Source organism: Balaenoptera ricei, chromosome 1, assembly GCF_028023285.1.
Source record: "Balaenoptera ricei isolate mBalRic1 chromosome 1, mBalRic1.hap2, whole genome shotgun sequence".
Taxonomy (NCBI): Eukaryota; Metazoa; Chordata; class Mammalia; order Artiodactyla; family Balaenopteridae; genus Balaenoptera; species Balaenoptera ricei.
In genome coordinates this window covers 97,927,058-97,949,517 of record NC_082639.1, presented here as the reverse complement: position 1 = coordinate 97,949,517, position 22,460 = coordinate 97,927,058, and the positions used below count along the sequence as shown (strand labels likewise).

Below are 22,460 nucleotides of genomic sequence, written 5' to 3'. Positions count from 1 at the left end.
ACTAGTGCAAGGCAGCTGCCTGCAGCTGCCTGCAACCTCCCCAAGGACTCTGCAATTGCCCTAATGCCTTTGTGGCTGAGGGCAGCATTTTAAACTATCCTGATTCCTTCTGCCCACTAGAGTGTTTTTCTTCCTGAACCTAAGAAATCAGAAATCTCCAAACATTTTTGAGACTCCTTCCAACAAACAATTTAGTAGTTTATCCTAAATTGAAAGTTAGCAACAGCTGTTTGGAGGCTCTTTTAATCAATGGGAGAGAACAGGAGAGGCAGTATCTGGCTGCATGCAGCATGGGCGTCAAGGACACAGTGGTCTCTACATGATGGTCGTGGTTGGAGGTTTTCACCCCTCCCAGCACTCTCTCTTCCAAAATTATTTTCTCTCAATTCTTAAAAAAGACTTGAGCCAGATCAATTGCTGACTGAAGAATTTTGGAGAAGAAAAAAGAATCCTTAGAGAGCATTTCAAAAAGGTGCTTGGAAGGCCAAAATCTGATCAGAACATAGTGTTATTGTTCATTTGTTTGTTTTTGTAAGGGAGCAACACAGTTGTAATAAATTTAAATATTATGGGACATTTCACAGACTCCATTCATTCCTACCAGTACTTTCAGGCTGCTTCACATATTCACTTTACCTGCACATATTATCTTCTGAGATAGAGTATTTGAAGACTGGGAAGAGAGACAGGGGAAGAAGGAGAGGGAGAGAGAGGGAAATATCAATAGATTGAGAGAGAGCAGCAGGTCCACAAAGGTAGGAGGAAAGAGAAAAGTATTTAAATAGAGAGCTGCAAGGAAACAGGGAAGTGAGAAGAGGTAGAAGCTATGGAAGGTGGAGGTGAAGTTAGAGATCTGGGGTTTTTTGGGGGAGATGTTCCAGAGCAACATCTCTAGAGAGGAATGTAGGATGGAGATTCTGAGAAATGTTGCCTATGCTTACAAATTAGAGTTTTAAAAATATTCCTAAAGAGATATAAAGATTGGAATTATCCTTTAATTATTATTGGCAGTCATAATGTGCACTTTAAATTGAATTCATGAAGACAGTGGCCACATGGGACCCCAGCCTATATTTGGGTTATACTTATAAAAGAGATTTCCATTTAATTATTTCTAATGGGGTCATCACAGGTCAAATGTCATTAATTTATTCATAAACTATTAATCAAAATCTTGGTTTGTGTAAATGAAATTTTCCCTGATCCCTGACATCTTTCTCCCTTTCCTCTGCCTATCCTCCCACTCTCTATGAAGAGGTACAATACTTTGTATCTCTGATAATGCATTACACAGTGCACTGGATTTTACCCATTTACCCAACTAGATTATGATCTCCTAGAGGAAAGAGACTGTGTTATTTTCTCTTTAAATCCCCAGATCTTAGATGTCTCGCAGAAAAGATGTACTTAGCAGAAACTTGTACTACTAAATTAATGATATACAATACAAGTGAGATTAATGCTGTTACAGTGAATTCTTCCTGAGAGTGTCAGGAAAGAAGAAGGTATCACAGAGGAAATTGTGTTAACTTTAGACCTTGAAGTATGAGTAGGAACTCATCAGGTATGGAAAGTAAAAAGGCATCTCATGCAGAAAAACAACGTAAGAACAACACAGAGGCTTGGAAGAGTTTGTGCCATTGCAGATCAGCAAAGAATCTGAACTGGCTGGAGCACACAGAACCTGGAAAGGATAGCAGGGAATCAGGCTGCCAGGTGGATTGGATCAGATGAGCAGGGCCTTGCTAAAAGTCTGGACTTTATTATCTAATCGATGGGAACCACAATGGGTTTAGAAAAAGAGAGAGAATGATCAGACCTTTGTTTGAGGAAGAGAGGTCTGCTGGCAGGGCCCCTCTGTTCCACAGCCCTCGGTTGGGGTTCCTCAGGTTCCCGTACCTGGTGGAGACACAACTCCAGAGAGATGCATATTCTTCATTCCTGGTAGAGCTTCTGCCTTAGGACCCTAGCCATTTTCCTAGCTCATGGTCATGGCCAAGAAACCTAAACAGAAGTGAAAGACTCCTATACCCAGAATTTAGAGCCAACCCAAATCAGGGAGGTCTCAGCTTCCCTCTTTCTTAGTTCCACTGTGACTCTCCTCTTTACTATCCAAAAGTCACAGTAACCACAAAAACAGATCCCCACAATCCTGGTGGCCATGTTGACCAAGACCTCCTTCCCTGTCCCTCTCACGGTCAAAGACATGGCAAAAGGATTTTATCTTCTTGAGAAGATTTGATGCATTCTCTGAACAAGTCCTCTGAAATTGGCCACAGCAGGTGAGGAGTTGACAACACAATAGGCTGTTCTACTGTCACAGAGATAAAGAGGCCCGTCTCAGCTCAGATCTTACACAAAGCGACAGGACGCCAGGTCTTTCTTTGGGGACTGCAGCAGTGATGGAAAGGATGCTGCTTTGGACTGGTAAGTAACACAGACCCAATTCCCTCTTCTCCTCTAAATCCAGAGAATACTCTCCATCAAGTATCAGAAAGCAGGGGCCCAGAAGTTTGCTTCCATGTAAAAAGACTTTGTTTGGATTTTTCTATGTCATTTCTCTCTTGTCCTGGCATGTGCCATCCCATTAGGTCCCTGCTTTGTCAGGCTGCTGGCTTTTTCTTTCTCTTATACATGCCCAGGTTCCAGAATAAAAAGAGTGACACCACCTGTACATTGATAGGAAGTGCTAAGTAACAAAGTACTGAATTTCAAAGGCTTAGCAGGTGTGCCCTAGCAAGTCAGGCATTCCCTGAATGCATCTAACCCAAAGCACTGCTTCTGTTGCTTCCAATCCAAATCTCACTGCCTCTCTCTCTGCAATGTCCCACTTAATAGAATGACTTTTACAATGATTCTACTCCTTCATCTATCACCTCTCTCACCACCCATATCTTGCCCAGTGCCACCTTCTGTAGAGGAAGAACTAACGCTACCCTCAGTGCTCAGATCCTTAACCTGGCAACACCCCACTCCCAAAGAGCTTTGGAAGGCTGTGGTCCATGAGCACCTGAGGATGCTGAACACCACCAGTGGTAGCAGCTGATCCAACAGATTCTGGGACATCCTGGGCCTCAGCTAGAATGCAAAGCTTTTCAGCTCTTGCCCCCACTAAAGATACAGCTGAGCTAAAACAAGAGTAGATAAGCTAGATCTTGGCTTAAGGTCATTGTCAGAAGGTGAGAATCCAGTCCATTGGAGCCTTGACGACTGTGCCAGGTAGATAGGCCACTGGTTTAATTAACACACATTTATTTTATTCTGACTGTACGTTAGGTAATGTCACTTTGGTTATCTCATCTAATCCTCACAATATATTTTGAAGTGGGTTTTAATCTCCCCATTTTTGTCAGTATGCAAATTGAGGTTAGGTGTTGTGTGACAAGATATCCAGCATCCTGCAGCTGGAAGGAGAAGAGCAAGGCTTCAAGCACAACAGTGTCTGCTCAGAGCCCATGCTCTTTCTACTCACCACTCACTAGGTGGTGGGGAACCCAGCTCCAGGACCCCCTCCTCCCCAGGGTGGCTTAGGCACAAGCTGTGGAGAGGAAGATCTGTACAGGACTCACCAGTAGCTGACTGTTCATTGTTAGTTACCCAGCAGTGCAACAGGTCTGTAGCTTCCCTGGGAAGCCCCGAGCTGAGTCATGGATTTGTTTCTTGTCTTTTTACAGGTTTGGTTGTATTGCTGCAGCTGCAGCTTGGTAAGCATCATGAGTGTCTTTCCTTTTGATAGAGGAGTTTCCACCATCAGCAGACTTAGACATATTTGAAAATCTGAGAGAACTGGAGTCTCTACCTCCTGTAGGATACTCAAAATTGTTACAAAAAAATAAATAGAAGAAGGAAGGAAGGAAGGAAGGAAGGGAGGGAGGGAAGGAGATGCAAGAGGGAGGAGATATAGAAATATATGTATATGTATAGCTGATTCACTTTGTTATAAAGCAGAAACTAACACACCATTGTAAAGCAATTATACTCCAAAAAAGATGTTGAAAAAAAAAAAAAACTAGCTCTGAAAATGACCTGAAGACTAGCAAAACAGATTTTCTACAACTAAGGATATAAAGGAAAGGCAACATCAAGACAGGTAAGAGGGGCAGAGATTCAGTCTAGTCAAAACCCCCACCACCTGTCCAGTGACCACAGGGTCACGAGGTCACCAGACTGGGGAGCCTGATGTGGGGCTCAGACCTTTCTATCATGCTCTTTCTTGGTTCACGTACCCTGAGAGAACCAGCTGACATTCCAGCAGCCCTAAAGAAAAGCCACAAGGGGTACTGAGATCTTCTGCCAACAGCCAGTGCCAGCTTGCCAGCCATGTGAGTGAGTTATTTTAGGAATGAATCCTTCAGACCCAGTCAAGCCTTCAATAACTGCTCTAGTCAACATCTTTTATATATATATATTTTTTTTAAATATTTATTTATTTATTTGGCTGCATCGGGTCTTAGTTGCGGCACGCGGGATCTTCATTGTGGCAAGTGGGATCTTTTGCTGCCGCGCATGGGCTCTTCGTTGTGGCACGCGGCTTCTCTCTAGTTGTGGTGCGTGGGCTCCAAAGCGTGCGGGCTCAGTAGTTGCGGTGCACGGGCTTAGTTGCCCTGCAGCATGTGGGATCTTAGTTCCCTGGCCAGGAATCGAACCCACGTCCCCTGCATTGGAAGGCAGATTCTTAACCACTGAACCACCAGGGAAGTCCCCCTGCTCCAGTCAACATCTTGACTGCAACCTGCAGTTCTCATGAGAGAACCCAATCCAGGACCACTCAGCCAAGCTGCTCCTGAATTATAGACTCTATATGAAATAATACATATTTCTTATTGTTTTAAGTGTCTAAGTTTGGGGATAATTTGTTATACAGCAACAGATAATGAATAGAGTCAGGAATAGCTTGGTTGTTGATATTTGGCCATGAGATTGCCCAACACCAGAACTGTTGAAGAAGAGACATCCATTTATTCAACCAACTTGTATCAAGTGCCTAGTCTGTGTCAACTTCCAGGGATCCAAAGATGAATTCAAGATGACTTAAAGGAGGCCAGATACACTGAAGAAATTCTTGGCTCAGCCTGGGGACCTGCTTTAAGGCCAAGGCTGACAGCTGCCCCTGCACCTGTGCCCACTCTTATCTGCCGGACTGGCTTAGGCCCAGGTTTGAGTGATGTGGCTGCTGGCAGTGGCAAGTCTATGGCCTTGGGGCATCAGGTGAGATAAAACAGGCCCTGACCTCTGCAACTCCTTGTAGCACTGACTGCTCTCCCAGCCACACCTCTCACCCCACCAAAACCCCAATCTCATATGTTTTTCCTAAGGAGTCAAGCTCTAGCAAAAATAGGACACAATGTTCTTTACACACCGAATGCCACCACTCCTCCCAGAATGAGGAGGAGAGGGCAGAGGTACAAGGTCCATGTTTCTCTGGCAGCAGCTGCTCTCTCCCTATCTCTTCCCTGAGCTGGAATAAGGGGGGAGAGCTGGGAGCTGCAGCATCCTATGTCTGCCCCTGTCCTTCCCCTCCAGCACTGTGGTAGTAAAATCACTAGGGGACAAGGGGGAGGAGATGAGCAGGGCTAATCCTGCCCCTTCCATGAACCAGGTTCCTTCTAGGACCCTTGCCACTGGCCTTAAAAGTAGGGCCTGGTCCTGTAGGAAGAAAGTTACATGCCTTAAATGAATGCTTAACATCACAACTAAACCCTCCCACCATGTGTTTTTCTGGTCCTGGGCCCTGTACCTTGGGACCCTGATTCTAACACTGTGCCCTTCATTCCTTCTCTGGGCTTCCACATCCCCTGAGGGACTTGACCTCAGTGCTGAGCTAAGGCTTCCAATTGTAAGCAGTTCTGTCAGAGTAGCCAGGCCTGGGCTGGTGAGGGAACTCTCCTGGATTCTCTCCCGCTTAGATTCTCATGAATCTGGATGAGATGGGATGGGTGGCGATATGAACGTGACACCCTTGGGCACCTGTGGTCATGAGGTGGCAGCTGTGCTGTTCCCATAGTGGTAAAAGGGGTCTTCTCCTTATATACGGCTGGGTCAAGAGGCTGCCCAAGGTGGCCAGTGTGTAGGCACAATGGGAAGGATGCTGCTCTGGGCCTGTGAGTCTCCTACTCTTTTTGCCCTTCTTCCTTCCCACAGGTCATGGCGTGTCCCTGGGGATGGGGAGGAGGGCAGGTTTCTGTTTCAGTGAGCCTTGTACATAGGGGATACCCCCATGCCTCAGGCTGTGGATAGAGGAACTTGGGATCCACGCTTGAGAGTGATGAAATGGGGTCCTGGGGAAATGCCACTGATAAATCCAAAGGCCCTTGATGTCCTGGAAGTCTCCTGAGTACAGCAGGTCCTAACTAGGAAACCCATCTGAGGACGCCTGGTTTTTGTATTTTGTTTCTTTGTTTGTTTCAAGCTTGGCTGTTCTGCTGCAGGTACAACTAGGTAAGGAGTAACACAGCCTTCTATCCACACTCCAATTTTCCTGATAGTTACGCCTCTTTCCCTCCTTTCTTCCAAGTCTGCATTTCCTTCTCCTTTTGCTATGTCAGGACTAAGACCTGTTTTGTGATGTCAGGACTAGGACTAGCCCCAGCCTGTTTTGCTTGATCTCAGAAAGTCAACACTGGGAGGGGACATACAGCTCATCTAATCCAGAATGCCTCATTTTATAGGTGGGAAAACTAAAGCACAGAGAAGGGAAGCGACTTGTCCTTGGTTGTTCAGCACCAGGACTTAACCCAATATTCTAATGCCAAGAATAGTGTCTATTACCTAGTAGTCTATACTCTTCTTTGTGTTGTCTTCTTTTCCCCTCAAATGTCCCCACATTCTTTCTAATAACTAAGCATTGGTCTGTGGACGTGAAATATTACTAAGGCCCAGATATGGGGACTCAGGAGAGGAGAGTGGGAAGAGCATGAGCTTCAGAGCAAGACTGCCTGGAAATAGTGCATGCACAATAAATATTTGGGGAATAAATGGATGAATGAATTGGTATTCATCTTAATCTTTCAGCCTTGAGTAGTTCTGAGTCTCATCTAAAAATGACAATGTTTCCCCCATAAGGCCGTATGGGTATTAAAATTTAAGTAAAACAATGCATATAAAACCTCTAAATAAAGCATCAGTCACATCATATGCCATCTACAAAAGGTATTTGTTTTATTGGTAATGAACTTGAGTAGTCTTTGAAGTTATGAATAGTACCCAAGGAGCATAATTAACCTCACCACTTGCTGCTATGATGGTGAATTGATTTTATTTTATGTGTTGACTTGAATTGATTTAAAGCTTTCTGAGTCATGAAAGATGCATAGGTCTTGCTGAGATTCTGTTCAAAAAAGTGTCATGACTGTTTAGCCAGGTCCTTCATAGGCCTGGGAAAGGAGTGCAGCAGTATCTACCAGGTATCTGTCATGTGAACACTTAGGTAGCCCTTCCCCTTGAAGAGGTCATCAGCAAGTGACACAGACAGTGGAGACTTGCACCACAATGGCTGCTGCTTTCTCTCATAGGCTCAGCCTATAAGATAGTGTGCTATTTTACCAACTGGTCGCAGTATCGACCAGAACCAGCCAAGTTCTTCCCCAAGGATGTGGACCCATGTCTGTGCACACACCTGATATATGCCTTTGCCACCATGAATGACAACAAGATTGCTCCCTATGAATGGAATGATATTGATGTCCTGTATACTCAGTTCCAAACCCTGAAAGACTGGTCAATGGGAATTGAATCCACGGTGAGTGGGAGTCAGCGAGGGATAATGGAGAGCCCAAGTTCAGTCTCCAATTTATTCCCAAATATCATAAGATTCTGAGAGGCAAAGTCCCTTGCAGATAGTTTTTTCCTGAAAAGAATACACAGATTTCTGACACATGTATGGTAAACTATGATGTAAAGACTAACGTGGGCAGATGGAGAGGCGCACTTGCCATGGGGACTTTAGAGCTTGTACTTGGTGGCTGCCTATTTCCCAGAGAGTCAAGAATGAGGATAGCAGAGTTGTTTTTGCAGTACCTGTATCCTGCAAGCTCACAGAGGTCTCACTAAAAAGTGTCCGTTTGTTTCTTTCTGCAGCAACAGAGATCTGGTCACTTTGCTGGCTGTTGGTGGCTGGAATTTTGGCACTCAGAAGTAAGTCTTTCTATGGCCAGAATATGAGGGTGGAGGCAAAAGGAAGAATCCTTCAGGCTGGGGTGGGAAAATATGATACCAGTGGGTAGGCGAAAATGGATATTCCAGGGGGAAAGAGACTGGTACTTAAGAAGATACTGTCTGCAGGTGGGAAGGGCTGACTGCAGCAGATGTGGAAACATAGAAATAGTATGGAGAAAATGGTGGGCAAACACTCAAAAGAATGTGAAGAATGGTGAGTGAGAAAGAACTGGCGTGGTGATGGAGAAGCACTTGGGTCCTCACGAGAATATGAGCCCTGGGTTGAGTCATAGGCTTTTCTCCCGGGAAGCAGTGAGAAAGGATTGGTAACCTCACAGGCTTTTTGATTCTGAGTTGGAAAAAAGAGATGATGAGGTTAGACTAGATTTGTATGTAAAAAGTTATCCAAGTCAGTGGTAAACTACTTTTTAAATTCTGAAAGTAAGGCCTTCCTATAATTATTTTGAAATTAGAGATCACAAAGTTATTTGACATGAAAAGTAACTTGCCTCTCTCTTCTTCCCTCCAAAATTCTTCAGAGGTAGGCAGCTACTCCTAAAATGCAATGATGGAACAAGTTGCAATGAGTGTTTTTATTCTCAAATAGCCAAGTGAACTTTCTGGCAGTTACCTATCAGGTAACAAGCTAATTCTCACCTTTGGTATTTGATCAATATTTCTTCTGCCTCAAGTCCACTCCACCAATAGAGTTTTTTTCTTATCTTGCTCACAAATCACTTATATAGGAAAATCTTTGCAGGTCAATTCCCATAACTCCAAACAATATGTCCCCCCTCCCTTTTTAGGTAACTCAGTTTGCACTAGTCAGTTTATTTCAATTAAAAAAAAAACTTAATTGCTATTGAATACCTGAACTAAAAGCAAAAAGAAAAGAAAAAAAAAGAAGATAAATTAGGGAGGTTTTGATCCAGGTTACAAAGGGTTTACCACAGGCTCGTTATAATCAAGAACTAACCAAGAGGGTTTAAAAATGTGTTTATAGAGTATAAAACTGCTGACTATGACAGACGAACTAATTTTTCTAGATTTCAAGGCAACTTTAAGTACAAGACTCAGTATATTTAATAGAACATCTTTGGGAGTCAGAAGGGCTTCATTAAACGTATTCACATATTATAAATCACATCTTAATTTTAGAAACAGTAAATATAAAAAATGAACATCTTAGGATCAAAGAACTGTGATATCTAAACCACTGCCCCTGAAAGATCTCACTAATAATTTAAGTGCACATGTACCATTGATATTATAAATAAATAGAGAATATTATTGAATGGGTATACTGAAGAAAATAAAGTTTTAATTATAAACACTTATCTACTAATTAACATTAACACTTTGAGTTCACCTTAACTGTAAAAATCCAATGGTGGCTACTATAAAATGCATAATAAAAATTGATATCAGAGATGTTGTGGGGATTATTCCTGGATCTGTGATGTTAATACAGACAAACTCTCTGCCTAGATTCACAACCATGGTCTCCACAGCTGCCAAAAGCAAAATTTTCATCTGTTCTGTCATTGACTTCCTTCGTCAATATATATGCTTCATCAATATATATGCTTTTATATATGCTTCGGGTATACAGCATGATAGTTCAACATCTGTATACATTACAGAGTGATCACAGTCATAAGTCTAGTTATTAGCCATCACCATGCAGTTAATGTCCTTCACCCATTTCACCCACCCCACAACCCTCTTCCCCTCTGGTAACCACCAGTTTGTTCACTGTATCTATGACTTTGTTTTTGTTTTATTTTGTTTGTTTGCTGGGTTTTTTCCTCAGATTCCACCTATGATTAAAATAATATGGTATTTGTCTTTCTCCATCTCACTCATTTCACTTAGCATAATACACTCAAGTTCCATCCATGTGGTTGCAAATGGCAGAATTTCATTCTTTTTTAAGGCTGAGTAGAATTCCATTTATATATATATATACACACACATGTATACCATGTTTTGATCACTTAGGTTGCTTCCATATCTTGGCTATTGTAAATAATGCTTCAGTGAACATAGGGGAACATATTTTTTTTAATTCGTGTTTTCATTTTCTTTGGATAAATACCCAGAAGTGTAATAGCTGGGTCATATGGTAGTTCTATCCTTAATTTTTTGAGTAATCTCCATACTGTTTTCTACAATGCTTGCACCAATTTATAATCCCACCAACAAAGTATGAGGGTTCTCTTTTCTCCACATCCTGTCCAACATTTGTTATTCCTTGTCTTTTGAATAATAGCAATTTTAACAGTTGTGAGAGGATATTTTATTGTGGTTTTGATTAATGATGTTGAACATCCTTTCATGTGCTTGTGGGACATCTGTATGTCTTCTCTGGAAAAAATATCGATTCAGATCCTCTGCCCATTTTTTAATTGGAGTGTTTGGGGTTTTTTGGTCTTGAATTTTCTGAATTCTTTACATATTTTAGATATTAACCCCTTATCAGATATATGATTTGCAAATATTTTCTCCCATTCAGTAGGTTGAATTTTGTTTTGATGATGGTTTTATTTGTTGTAAAGAAGCTTATTAGTTTAATGTAATTTTGTTTGTATATTTTTGCTTATGTTTCCCTTGCCTTGGAGTCAGATCCCCAAAAATGTCTCTGTGACCAATGTTAATGAGGTTACTACCTAAGTTTTCTTCCAAAAATTTCATGGTTTCAAGTCTCGAATTCACACCTTTAATCCATTTTGAGTTATTTTTTGTGTATGGTGTAAGAGAGTAGTCGAGTTTAATTCTTTTGTGTGTGGCCATCCAAGTTTCCCAACACTATTTATTGAAGAAAATGTCTTTTATCATTATATGTCATTTGCTCCTTTGTTATAGATTAATTGTCTACATGCATGGATTTATTTCTGGGGAATCAATTCTTTTCCATTGATCTATGTGTCTATTTTTGTGGCAGTACCATACTGTTTTGATTACTATAGCTTTGTAGTATAGTTTGAAATCAGGGAGTATGATATGAGAATATAAGGTCTTTTGTGGTCCCATACAAATTTTAGAATATTTGTTCCAATACTGTGAATATGCCATAGGTATTTTGATAGGGATTGCATTGAATCTATGAAGTGCTTTGGTATGGACTTTTCAACAATATTAATTCTTCCAGTCCACAAGAATGGCTTATACTTTCATGTATTTTCATTGTCTTCAATTTGTTTCATCAATGTCTTATAGTTTTTAGAGTACAAGTCTTTCACCTCCTAGGTTAAATTTATTCCTGGGTATTTTATTCTTTGAGATGCAATTGTAAATGGGATTGTTTTCTTAATTTCTCTTTCTTAGTTAGTTTATTATTATTGTATAGAAATGTAACAGATGTCTGTATATTAATTTTGTATTCTGTGATTTTACTGAATTCATTTATTCTTACTTTTTTTTTGGTGGAGTCTTTAGGGATTTCTATATATAGCATCATGTCATCTACAGATAGTGACAGTTTATTTCTTCCTTTTCAATTTGAATGTCTTAATTTATTTTTCTTGCCTAATTGCTGTGGCTAGGATTTCCAAACACTATGTTAAGTAGAAGTGGTGAGAATGGGCATCCTTGTATTGCTTGTGATCTTAGAGGAAAAACTTTTAGCTTTTCACTATTGAATATATTGGAGGTAGATTTATCATATATGGCTTTTTTATGTTGAGATACATTCCCTCTATGCCTCCTTTATTGAAAGATTTTATCATAAATGGATCTTGAATTTTGTCAACTGCTTTTTCTACATCTATTGAGATGATCATATGTTTTTTATCCTTCATTTGTTAATGTGATGTATCACCTTGATTGATCTGTAGGTGCTGAACCATCCTTGCATCCCTGGTATAAATCACACTTGATAGTAGCATCTGATCCTTTTATTGTATTGTTGGATTTGGTTTGTTAATATTTTTATTGAGAACTTTTGCATCTATGTTCATCAAGGATATTGGCCTATAGTTTTTTTGTGTGTGTGGTCCTTGTCTAGATTTGGTATCAGGGCAATTCTGGCTTCATAAAATGTGTGAAAATTTTCCCTCCTTTTCAATTGAGTTTGAGAAAGATAGGTATTAAATAGCCATGTGGTCCTGAGCTTTTGTTTGTTGGAAGATTTTTGATTACTGTTTTAATCTCCTTAGTAATCAGTCTATTCAGATTTTCCATTTCTTCATAATTCAGTCTTGAAAGATTGTATGTTTCTAGAAATCTATCCATTTCTTCTAGGTAACCAATTTATTGGCTTACAATTGTTCTTAGTAGTATCTTATTATCCTTTGTATTTCTGTGGTATCAGTTGTAACTTCTCCTCTTTCATTTCTGATTTTATTTACTTGTTCTCTCCCTCTCTCTCTCTCTCTGTTAGTCTGCCTAATGCCTTATTGATTCTATTTATCTTTTCAAAGAAACAGCTCTTAATTTCATTGATCTTTTTGGTTCTTCTTCTAGTTCCTTTTGGTAAAGTTAGATTGTTTACTTGAGATTTTTCTTTTTTCTTGATGTAGGTCTGTTTTACTATGAAGTTCCCTCTCAGAACCACCGTTGCTGCATCTGATGGATTCTGGCATGTCATATTTCTATTCTCATTTGTCTCTTGGTATTTTTTGATTTCTCCTTTAATTTTCTTGATGGTCCATTGGTTATTCATAGCATTGTTGTTTAATCTCCACATTTTGTTGTTTTTCTCATTTTTTCTCATGACTGATTTCTAGTTTCATATCATTGTGGTTATAGAAGATGCTTTATATAAGTTCAATCTTGAATTTATTGAGACTTGTTTTATGACCTAACACGTGATCTATCATGAAGAACCTTCCATATGAACTTGAAAAAAATGTGTATTTTGCTAGTCTGGATGGAATGTTCTGTATATATCTCTAAAGCTATGTGATCTAATGTGTTAAGTCCACTGTTTTATTCTTGATTTTCTGTCTGGATGATCTGTTACTGATGTAAGAGGGTGATAACTCCCCTACTATTACTATTGCTTTAAATTTCTCTCTTTGAGTATGTTAATAATTGCTTTATATATCTTGGTGCTCCTCTGTTGGGTGCATATACATTTACAAATGTTACAGCTTCTTATTGGATTGACCCCTTTGTCATTATGTAATGCCTTTCTTTGTCTTTATTACAGTGTTTATTTTAAAGTCTATTTTCTCTGGTATGAGTTTAGCTACTCTAAATTTCTTTTTAACTTCCTTTTGCATGAAATATTTTTTTCCATCCCTTCACCTCAGTCTACGTGTGTCTTTATTTTTGAAGTGAGTCTCTTGTAGGCAGCATATAGATGGATTTGTTTCTTTATTCATTCAGCCATTCTATGTCTTATGATTGTGAATTTAGTCCATTTACATTTAAAGTTTTTTTTTTCATGTAGTTACCATGAAGTTCATATATAACATTCTATGTAAATATCCCCTTTTAATCTCTCCCACATTTTATACTTTTGCTTACATCTTATTTTATGTAACTCTTAACTGATTATTGTAATTTTAGTTAATTTTATTACATTTGTCTTTTAACCTTCACATTTACTTTATTAGTGATTGATCCACTACTTTTTTAAAAATATATTTACATTTTCAAGTGAGATTTTTGCTTTCATATTTTTTTTTTTTTTTTTTTTTTTTTTTTTTTTTTTGGAGAAAGAACAGTCTCTTCAATATGCTTTCATATTTTTAAAAATTATTAATTAGTGCCTTTTTTTCATCTTAAAGAAGTCCCTTAAACATTTCTTATAAGGCCAGTTTAGTGGTGGTGACCTCCTTTAGCTTTTGTTTATCTTGGAAACTCATAATCTCTCCTTCAATTGTGAATGATAACCTTGCTGGGTAGAGAATTCTTTGTTGGAAGTTTTTTCCTTTCAGTACTTTGAATATGTCATGCCACTTCCTACTGGCTTGTAAGGTTTCTGCTGAAAAATCTGCTGATAGCCTTATGGAGTTTCACTTGTATGTAACAAATTGTTTTTCCCTTGCTGCTCTCCTAAAAGCAGCAGATTCTTTTTCCTTAACTTTTGCCATTTTAATTACAATGTGTCTTGGTGCATGTCTCTTTGGGTTCAATTTATTCGAAACTCTCCAAGCTTCCTGGACCTGGATGTCTGTTTCCTTCCCCAGATTAGGAATTCTTCAGCTACTATTTCTTCAAATAAGTTTTTCTGTCCCTTTCTCTTTCTCTTCTACTTCTGGGACCCCTATAATGTGAATGTTATGCTACTTGTTGTTGTACCAAAGGTCCCTTAAAGTATCTTCACTTTTTAAAATTTTTTGTTCAATTTGCTGCTCTGTCTGGATGAGTTCCATTGCTTTGCCTTTTAGCTCACTGATTTGTTTGACTACTATTGTAATCTGTTGTTGAACACATCTAGTGTATTTTTCTGTTCAGTTATAACTTCTGTTTACTTTTTAAAAATATTTTTCTATCTCTTTGTTGATGCTGTCATTGTGTTCTTCCCTTCTACTCCTGAGTTCAGGGAGCATCTTTATGACCATTATGTTGAACTCTTTATCAGGTAGGTTGGTTATCACCATTTCATTTCATTTTTTTTTCTGAGATTTTTGTCTTGTTCTTTTGATTGGAACATATTCTTCTGTCTACTCATTTTGCCTAATTCTCTGTGTTTGTTTTGATGTATTAGGTAAATCAGCTACCACTCCCAGTCTTGAAAGACTGGCTTTATATAGGAGATGTCCTGTGGGGTTCAGAAGAACTATCCTAATTGGCCACCAGAGCAATGTGCACAAGCCATGTCCCCTATGTGGGCTGCATATGTTTTCCTGTTGTTGTGGGGTCACAGATACTATGACAGCACACTAGTATGCGGGATTGGCCCTGCAAATTGCCTATGGGGTCTCACCATAGTGGCTGCTGGATGCTGGTGGTCAGCGGTAGCCCCTGGAATGCCTGTGGGGCCAAGTCATGGTGGCTGCCAGTTACTAGTGGGTTGGCTGGTCCCAGAATGGCTGTGAGACTCATCCACGGTGGCTGCTGGGTACCTGTGGGCAGAGCTGGCCATATAATGGCTTCAAAGACTATTTTCAGGGCTGTCATATGCTGGGGGATAGGGCTGGCCCTCAGAACTGCAGTGGGGCTGTGCCCACCAGTGCCCAGCAGGGTTATTTCCTGGCTGGCTGTGAGGCACTGCCAAAACACAGAGGTAGGCAGGGCTCTTAGCAGTGTGCACCCACAGATTAGATGGAGATTTCCAATATGGTGCCACCAGTGCCAGTATTAGTAAGGTAGCCTGAGATGGCAAAAATAGCTCCCACTAGGGTCTCAGTCCCCAGGGATCATCCCAGCTGGTCCTTACTCTATAGCAGATGCTTCAGGATTAGAAAGTGTGTCCCTTTCATCTATGGTCCATGCACTTTTCAATCTGGTGATTTTGTGCAGGTTTTTGTGTCAAGAGAGACTGTGTGTGGGCCCTTTAAAAATGAGTTTTCCTTTCCCTGTAGTTCTATGGTTTTCACATTGGTTTTTAAACTCAGTGGTTTGGGGAGGGCAGGGTTTGTATCTCCTGAGAAGGATCTAAGGCTTAGTTTGCCTGATGTGGAACTCGAAACTTTTATTCCTCAGGGAAAATAACTGTACTTTAAAAAAAAATTTATTTGAGTATAGTTGATTTACAATGTTGTATTAGTTTCAGGTAACTGTACCTTTGTTATACTTCGTGATTGTGGATCACTGTGGCTGGAGTGTGGTTTTTCCTTGATGTGACTGTATCTCTGTTTCTTCTACCCATCTCAATGCTGTCCTTTTACCCTTTGTTGTGGAGACTCTATTCATCCAGTTTTCAGGCCCTTTCTGGAGGGAATTTTTCCATATGTAGTAGTAGATTTGTTGTATCCATGGGAGGAGTCAGTTCAGAGTCCTTCTACACTTCCATCTTGAATCCTCTCTTCCAAGAAATTCTTGAATCAAGAAGAAGGAACCTTTCATTATGTCATTCATTCAGTAAGTATTGAGTGCATTCTATGATCCAGACACTGCTTCACACTGGATACAGAGCAGTGAGTAAGATAAATGTGATACTTGCTCTTGTGGGGATTACAGCATAGTGGAGGATACAGAGCAAAACAAATAAATGAATAAGTAATTGTCAATCATGATAAGAGCAATGATAGCAGCAAATAAGATGGTCAGTGGAGTCTACTCAAAGAAGCGACATTTGAGCAACAACATGAAGATATAAAAGCAACCAGGAATACAAAGGATAGGAAGAATTTTCTAAGGAAGCGATAAAAGCATTTGCAAAGGCTAGAGGCAGGAAAGAACAAATGCTGAGGATAGAGCTTCAAAAGGGAGAACGAAGTCACAGCAAGGAAGAGAGTTTCTAGATCCTCTGCCAGGAGTTCCTGGTCTTTTTCTCTAGAATTGTCATTAAATGAGACTTAGATTCAAGGACTCTTACTGTTTTTATCTTTGTTCCAAGTTATACCTTACCAGAATCTATCCCTATATTTCAAGGGCTATTTCCAGAAATGGGGAATTGCTATGAGCTGGAAACCATCTCAAGAAGTACTCACCATAGGAAATAGATAATGAAGACAGCCACTAAAATTCACCCTCTCTTCTCTCCAGGAAATGCTACAGGCTTTTGAAGAAGAGGCTAAAGAAAGAGGAAAACCCAGACTGCTGATCACAGCAGCTGTGTCTGCAGGCAAAGGGACCATTGATGCGGGATATGAAATTGCAGAGATTGGAAAGTGAGTGTGAGGAGTCTCTCAGGTTCTCCAAATCCCAGAGCAGAGATACCTAAACGTTTTGGTAGAAAGCATTCCAAGTAGTTGTGTAAACATAATGTTGAGAAAGTTGATACCATCAATTGCCAACAATGTTTGAAGTGGTTCTGGGATAAGGTGGTGACCCCTTTAAATTGTCACTGTAGTAGGCTTTGGGGGAAAGAGGAACAAGATTCAAGACCTTGGAAAATCTTTATATGTAACAGCTAACCTCATTAACAGTTTCTTTTGAAAAAGGCTATAAAATTTTTTAAAAAGCTATTATTGACAAAACAATAGGAGAGCTATTCACCTGCAACTCCCATGGCCCTAGAGACATGTGTTTCTGAGACACATGCTCTAACTACCATGTTTTCTTACCTTCTGCTCTGGATTTGCCCTGTTTATTTCAAGAAACTAAAGGAGACTTTCTATCTAGCCCTATGGAAGTCACAGAAGATAACACCCAGAAAGCCACATTAGTGGGGCCATATGGATATCTACTTGACATCATGAGTTTCCACAGCTACCATTTCTTGCTCTTAAATTGTCCATAAGAAAATGCTCCCAGGATCTTGATGGCTCAAAATCTCTTGCTCCAGGCTTCTTGATTTCATCAGTGTGATGACCTATGACTTCCATCATGGCTGGGACACGAGTACAAGACACAACAGCCCCCTGCGTGTAGGATCCAAGGATCAAGGCGACATATGTTCTTTCAACTGTGTAAAAAAGAAAAGACCCAAATCATATGCAGACGGAAGACAGGTAAGGGATTGGGAACCTTGGTTGTTGGAAAACAGGGTTTCTCTTTGGGGGACAATTAGCTAGACTTTGTTAATCATATGGAGAAAACACTGGTAAGGACTAATGTCTGTGTTACCTTCTGCAGGAATATGCCATGAAGCCCTGGAGAGACAATGGGGTCCCTTCAGAGAAGCTCATCATGGGGTTCCTCACCTATGGGAGGACTTTCTGGCTCAGCACTTCTGACACCTCAGTCTGTGCCCAGTCTCTGGAGCAGGGTCATCTGGTCCTTACACAGGTGAGGCTGGATTCTGGACTTACTATGAGGTAACTAACACAGCTAATTCAGGCTAAAATGCCCTGGGGAAAATTCTTCCACTCTCCAAGTCATTTTGTTACTCCTCTGCTCTTGAGATCCTATATCCCAGCTTTCACAGATCTAACAGCTCTGAGCATAGCAGCCTGTGGAAAGGCAGGTTGATGACTGTGGAATACTTTTCACTTAAAAAAACCAAGCTGAATTTCCTTTTTGGGTTTTGAAGTGTATGGGACCATATTTTCTACAGTCCAAAGCTATACTGAATTCTGTTACATCCATGTAAATAGATGGAGAAGGATTTCAGTAGTTTAGCCTAGTGATGGCATATAATTGGATCTTCTTTCCAACCTGAATTGATTGCATGTACTCAAATCTTGTGTTAAAAATTCAGACTGATAGGTGAATAGTTAGCAGTGTTTGCCAAAGACTCGAGTGTTTGTGGAAGAATGACCTCAGCACATTTGGTCATGCTTACGATTTCTCAACTAACCTGTGGTTATAGAATTAGAATTTCACTTCTTTGTACCTAGTTTCATATAAATTTGTGTCTTCAGTTTATGAAACAAAATCACTTTCTAGAGAAATATGTGAAATTAAAGTAGATATTTCACAATGCCCCCTTTTCCATCTGTCTCCCATTTCTTACTATTTTTCTCCCATTTAAGTCCTTTCTCCTCCAATACATGACATAATCTGTGACATACTCAATGTTTCCTTCTTCACTCCCCCCATAGATCTGCACATTCCTAAGTGAAGTCACAAATGCCTGGATAGAAGACCAAAAAGTTCCATATGCTTATAAAAACCCTGAGTGGGTTGGCTATGACAATATTAAAAGCTATGGATATAAGGTATGAACAGTGTAAAAAATTACAATTCTAGCTTCAAATCCTAAGTGGTTTCAAAGTTTTAAATATGTACAAAGTGGAGTAGACCAACCTCATTATGACTTACCTTTCCACCAAGACAGAGAAAACAATATGATTAAATATAGATTTAATGATACAGTGTACAATATATAGGGGAATACACTGACATATAGTATAATATTCTAATATGTTTAAAATTTATTGCCCAATTTTTGTCCAATATGAATCTATACTAATTCATGTGAAATGGTTATAAGCTAGATCTAAGACCAACATTTTCATGGACAATAATGAAAATAATCCTTTACATTTTTACCTAAACGCCTTGCAACCATTATCTTACTTGATTCTACACAATCCAGTGAAGTAAGAAATAGCATCTCCATTTTACAGATGTGTAAGCTGAGGTTCATAGATTCTGTGACTAACCCAAGGTTACATAGTTGGAGAATGCAAAGGCAGTAATTGAACATGTTATCTGGCTCAGAATCTAGGCTCTTTCCATCGCACTGCTCTGTCAGTTCATCTTTACAGAATCCTGGTCAGGAGAAAAGTGGTCAACATGGAGGAGAAAGGGGCTGTATGGTGCAGTGGTTAACAGTCTAGACTTTGGTGTCAGATATACCTGGTTCTCAAGTCCTGATCTAGGATTGGGTGAGTTCCCAGAAATCTGTGAAAGAGTAATAATAATAGGATCTACCCAGTAGTTCCTGTGAAGATTAAGCAAGTAATGAATGTTAAAATGTAGCTTAGCTTGGACTACTAGTATTAAATAAATATTAGCTTTGTTTATATTAATACCCAAGAGTTTATTAACTGGAGCAAGAAAACAAAAATAGAACTGAGTTAGACAATCATACCTTGAATTCACAAAGCACATATCCTTTCATAAAAAAAAAAAATTCATAGGGTTTCAACCCACTTGCAATTTTCTCCCTTATATCCCCTTGTCACCCTGTACTCCATTCTTTGTTGTGTAGATGCCATTTGATTCTGGCTACCAAGTGCTCTTTGTGTCTGCAGGTTGACTTTCTCAAGGAGAACAGTTTTGGTGGGGCCATGATTTGGGCCATTGATCTGGATGACTTCTTAGGCTCCTTCTGCAATAAGGGCAAATATTCACTCACAATCAAGCTGAAGTCACTCCTGGGCTTGTCCTCAGGTGCATCACTACTAAGTTCACCACATTGTTCTAAAGATGATGTAGGTCAAGCTGCAAGAATGGCAACTGCAGAGGGACAAGAGTGCATGGAGGCAGCCACAGAGCATCATGTGAAAAAGGGACAGATTTACAGGAAGAGGCTTTTTAGAAATACTTTTTTCAACCAAGAGGCCAGTCTAAGTTCAGTAGCTATGTGGGCAAAGATTTGAATACACCTTATACCCTAGAGGTGGGCCTTTCTTCTCAGGAAAATTTTGTCTGGGAGGAAGAATCTGATATCTTGAAAGTGAGTCTGATGCATGTGCTGACATTTTCTCTAAACTAGACAGCTTCCCTGTCAGTGCAGTGCACCATATCATAACTTAGACATAAGCAGGCCAGTTAGCCACTTCCCACCTGCTTTAGTTACAGATTTTGTCTTTGGGTGCTAGTGGGGAGGGTCGGAGGTAGGTCTTGAAGAAGAGCAGGCACAAAGGCTCACATTGCTGATTGGTCCATGACACAGCAGTTTGAGGAGAGAAACCCCTGCTCTTCACATGGCTTTGCATGTTCCTTGGTTAAGCATCCCTGGGGTAAGGCTAAAGATGGAGGTAGAGAAGTAGAAGGTATGAGGGTTCCGTATGTCTCTACTCTCAGGAAATTGACAGAATAATTGATTTTTTAAATTGTAAAACCTGTTAAGAGATGATTATAAAAAGATGGGCTCAAATTATAGAGTGAGGGAGTAAGAGGTAGCAAATTCTAGTGGTGGAGAGGGTTCTAGTAATAGAGTAAAATGAAATATAAAATGTCTGAATTGCCAGAGGGAGAAAAAGGGGAGAAAAAGCAATGTTGAAAGGAAACAAGCAAAAATAAAGCATAAGAAACAAAACATAACAAGATGATAAAATCTAAGTATAATACTTGTGGCTAACAAGATGACAAAATGCAGATGTATTACTTATGACAGAAATATGGATAAGCCTCCTCTACAAAAACACAAGTATTAATTAGTCCCCCACATAAAATCCTTGGTCAGTCACGGTAAGGTTGGGTTCACATCTCCCTCAGTGGAAACGTAGCATAAGCCCAGGGCTGACAGCCTGCTAGGACTCCAATGGCCCTTGTTCTCCCTTCCTGCTTGCTTTGGACATCTGTCCCCTTGTAACATTCTTCCCAACCATAACTTGGAACTCTCACAGGGCTCAAGTTCTTGGAGAACAAAACTGATATAAGAGGAGGTCTATAGTTTTTGCTTCTACATTCAAAAACAGCTTATGATGATGTTCTGAAATGGTCTTTTTGTTCTTTTAGAATGCACTCCACCAGCCACCAAGACCTGGTACAACCCACCAGTGACAACCGGAAATGAAGTTTCCTGTGCCAATATCGGTGGAGACAACCCACCAGTGACACCCGGAAGTGAAGGTTTCTGTGCTAATATCGGTGGAGACAGCAGCAGTGGTGGAGAAGGTGGTGGTGATGGGGGCAGTGGAGGAGATGAAGGTTTCTGTACTGGTAAAGCAGATGGCATTTTTAGCAATCCTAAAGACACCACCAAGTTCCACCAGTGTGTTGGAGGCAAGACCTTCCACTCCCAGTGTGCTCAGGGTCTGGTGTTCCACCAGAACAGCAAGTGTTGTAATTGGCCTTCAATTTAAAATGTTGGAAAAATTCTACTTTGTCACAAATGCTCTTGTGCTGCATGTCAAACTTAATCTTCCAATACTCCATGTAGTCTACATATTATATCAATCTATCTGTCAATTTGGAAGCCCTACGTTACTAAAGCAGCATTATAATTAGGTTTTACTCCATTAAGATCTAAAAAAAACTGTAAACCCCTTGAACAAAACCCATATGTAAAATAAATGACACTGTATACTTTATTTTTTTGTATTCTTTCTTAAGTACTTGTATATACAATTAAGCATTTCAAGGGACCCTGGAGGTTAACTGAAGCTATAGTAAAATTTTTACTTTTTGTCAAATCAGATTACTATTTTAGAAAGAGGAGTTGCCTTCCCTGGCAAAAGCCTTGAGAGTATGAACCAAAAAACAGTGTGAAAGATGTTCTCTCATCCCTGTCAATATCCTCCAAAGAAGGCGCCCAAGACCCTAAGTCAGAAAAAATAATGAATGCTAAATTACCACCTCTGAAAGCAGCATGTGTGTGGATCCAAAGGAGAAAAGGGAGGGAGGTGTGCTAAAGCGGTGAGAAATGTTAATCTTGATTTATCTCAAGTCATAAAAATACTTCTTGACAAGATAATAGAAATCTTTAAATGATCAGATTAAATGAAGTAAAAGTTTTTAGACTGAGGTATATTTAGCATTATCTCAATATTCTAATTTGATTTCCAGTGGACTTGTCTTTCACCATTTTTCTTCAGAAGATCTTGGCCCCTAAGGAATTAGGCCTCTCAGCATCATACTCCCAGTAGGTTTCAACTCCTAGTGCTTCTTTCATCAGCTAACACTTATCATAT

General features: G+C 39.8%; 1 protein-coding gene across 1 annotated transcript; it reads left to right on the top strand.

The window, feature by feature from the left end:
- Positions 1-2,402: 2,402 nt before the first annotated feature.
- LOC132362743 (acidic mammalian chitinase-like) lies at positions 2,403-21,632 on the top strand. Its single transcript, XM_059917749.1, is given in 13 exon segments — positions 2,403-2,427; positions 3,675-3,704; positions 6,355-6,438; positions 7,512-7,716; positions 8,077-8,133; positions 9,643-9,784; positions 16,726-16,880; positions 17,498-17,621; positions 17,788-17,896; positions 17,899-17,969; positions 18,696-18,812; positions 19,854-19,992; positions 21,286-21,632. Coding segments are annotated over 13 exon segments (1,605 nt in total).
- The last annotated feature ends 828 nt before the right edge of the window (positions 21,633-22,460 follow it).